Genomic DNA, 2,901 nt, shown 5'->3' on the forward strand with positions numbered 1-2,901 from the left:
TGTTTCTCCGCATAAGAAAGTCGTCTTGGGGGGCAATTGAATGGTTTTGGGTTTTGTAGAACCAACTTCATCTCACACCGTATCTCCGGGAAATGTGGCTGTTTAACATCTGCATAATTTTCTTTAAACAACGTCTTTAATTTATCTGAAACTTGTTGCGGAATGTTTGTACCTATTTTCAAATCGAAATCTTCATAATTTTGTGACACGTCAATTTGTAACAACTGATTCATAAAATTTTGTTCTTCACACAAATTGGTGGAGCATAAAGTGGTCTGTAATTTTTGTTGTGGCATAATATTTTGACAGTCTACTGAACTTGTTTCTAAACCAAATAGCTGTAATTTGCTATTTGTTATATCCAAAAAGTCTCTACCCAACAACACTGCATATTTCATTGAAGAACTATCGACCACTATCATTTTAAGTTTAAAGCATTTATTTTGTAATATCAAAAAAGAAATACAGAATCCAATTGTTTTTAATTTTGAAAAATTAAGGCCGTAATAGGCTTTATCTTGTAAGGGGAAAATTGTAGTTCCATGTGGCAACACGTCTTCTTTAACCAAACTTATTGAGCTACCCGTATCTATGAGGCTTTCTAAATAAAATTTAAAATTATGTCTAGAATTAAAAGCATAACTAAAATATCTTACGTAAATATTCTCCATTGCATTCTTCTTTTTGTTCTTTTCGCAGCGGGCTACCGTGTGGTCGTCGCCGCCGCAGGCGTAACAGGTTCCCGGTTGTCGCCGAGGCTTGCTGCAGTCAGCCGCATAATGGCCTACACTATTGCAATTGTAGCATCTGACATCCAACTTGGCGGCAGATGCAGCGCGGCCAGCATCACTCACTTTTGGTAACGTAATCGAAGCCAAGGCTTTGCACAAATCGGTAACGCTCTTATACTGCTGCATTATCGTCTGACGTCGCAGCTGAATGTTTGGTATGCCCTCAACCACGTACTCCAGTAGTTCGTCCTCTTCGAGTTTTAATTTGCTCGCCAACTTTACCTTTTCATTACAATAGTCAGCGACATTTTCGTCGGTCTTCCACACACGACGTTCAAATTTTTTTCTCAACTCCAGTTTACTTTCGTTTGAGCCGAACATCAAACAAAATTGTTCAAACATTTTTCCTACCGTTTCCTTGAATGTGTTGCGGCGTGTATGTAGCCAGGTCAGCGGTCTGCCCACTAACTTTTTTGCAAAGAGCGCCCGCAACATCTCATCGGAGAGTTTGTACGATTGTTGCAGGTCTCTCAGTTGAGTTATCCAAAAGTCTGCATCGGTGGTGCCATCAAACTCAGGCAAAAAATTGCTAACCAGCACCAAGGGAACGGTACCCTCTGTTGTCTGCACATCGTTGTTGTTGTTACCGGAGAGTAACTTCAGTAAATTGTTTTCCTTCTCCAGCATTTCTTTTTCCTTCTTCAGTAGCTCGTTTTCTCGTTTTAATAACTCCATCTCTTTTTCTCCCATCTTTGTTATTGTGTCTTTTTCGGTATGTTTTTTAGGTAGCTGCAAATTTATTTCGCCGAACGCCCCGTCTGTCATTTTTGATTTGACCTTCATTTCATCTTTTTGGCTGCATTGTTTTGTTGTTAACTGTAAATTTGTTTCTGTTGAAGGGCTATCGGTAATTTTTTGTGTTGTCTCTTCGCCACTTTTTTCTGGAACATCACCATCTGTAGATTTTTCTAATTTCTTTTCTTCAAATTTTATTTCTTTTTGTACCGACTGTACTTTTGTCTGAACTTCTATGGCCGCACTTTGTTCCTCCTCGCTGTCCACCAACAGCGGCACAATAATTTTTTTTGATCGTAGCGTTACATTATCTGCATTTCTATCATCACCTTCTGTAGTTGTCGTCATTTCTGTATTAACACGTAGCTTTTGACCTTCCATTTTTAATGTATTGGCCGAAGGGAAAATCTTGTCAGCAGCAACTTATTTGCTTATTTATTAATTCTTTTGTAGGCACAAAAAAAAATTCGTATCCCACTTCTGAGATTGTGGTATACCCACTGTTTCTGAGGATCAAAAAACACTTCGGTGATTTAGTTATTTAATTATCTTTTCTTTATTTCTTATTCTTAAAGCACTTTAGTGTTCTAGTTGTTTGATTGTTTATTCTATACTTTTTAGCGTAAGCGCGGCTGCGGTGTTGTGTGTCTGGTTTAGAACTGATTCTTTTAATCGGTCATGTTTATTAGGTAGCCATCAATGCCCACACAACAACGCACCCACCTTTACTCTCGTAGGAGAGTGAGCAATTAACGACTAAACTGGTTTCTTACTTGCTAGGAGCTTAGAGACTAGACGACTAGACATGTTTACAGTATGTTAAAGAGGATAGCTAGCATACTACAAAGGCAAAATTATAATTGAAAATTAATTCTTTTCATTGAATTGGCAACACAGTTACTATCGGTAGAACTTTACGACTACTTTGGTTTGGTAGCTAACTTACCGAAAAATATCGTTAATTACCGAATTTATAAGCATTTGTCGTTTACCAATTTTTGTCGGTAACTCAAGAAACAAGTTAGAGAATCGCACTACTGATATAATGGTCGAAAGGTCTTAATTATATGGTGACCAACTAAAATGACTGTTGGGCGCGATATCCAAAGAGACGAATGTATCTAATAAGACCCACTTCCAAAATGGACTATGTCGGTTCATTCCTTTAGGTACCACCCCAGCAAATTTTTTGAGCTTTTATCCAAATCCATATTTTTGTCGGCAAGTTCATACGCCCAAAATTCTTAAAACCCTCTAAATACATACGTTTTTTGGGAAAGAAGTGTTTCAATTCACACAAAGCCGACTGATACTTTTTTATTTGTTGTTGCATATTTTGCCAAGTCGAATGTATTCTGATTTGTTCTTCCATTTG

The 2,901-nt window shown here is 37.7% G+C and overlaps 1 protein-coding gene across 1 annotated transcript; it reads right to left on the reverse strand.

Moving 5' to 3' along the window:
• Positions 1 to 421: 421 nt before the first annotated feature.
• On the reverse strand, positions 422 to 2,187 carry LOC141405615 (uncharacterized). The gene is made up of 2 exons (XM_073990184.1): positions 657 to 2,187; positions 422 to 601 (listed from the first exon to the last, which is right to left on the reverse strand). The coding sequence occupies exons 1-2, from the start codon at positions 1,905 to 1,907 to the stop codon at positions 590 to 592; spliced, it is 1,263 nt and encodes a 420-aa protein (XP_073846285.1). The 5' UTR covers positions 1,908 to 2,187; the 3' UTR covers positions 422 to 589.
• Between the last annotated feature and the right edge of the window lie 714 nt (positions 2,188 to 2,901).

Source organism: Musca autumnalis, unplaced genomic scaffold (assembly GCF_047663935.1).
Source record: "Musca autumnalis isolate F117 unplaced genomic scaffold, ASM4766393v1 scaffold_5, whole genome shotgun sequence".
Classification (NCBI taxonomy): Eukaryota; Metazoa; Arthropoda; class Insecta; order Diptera; family Muscidae; genus Musca; species Musca autumnalis.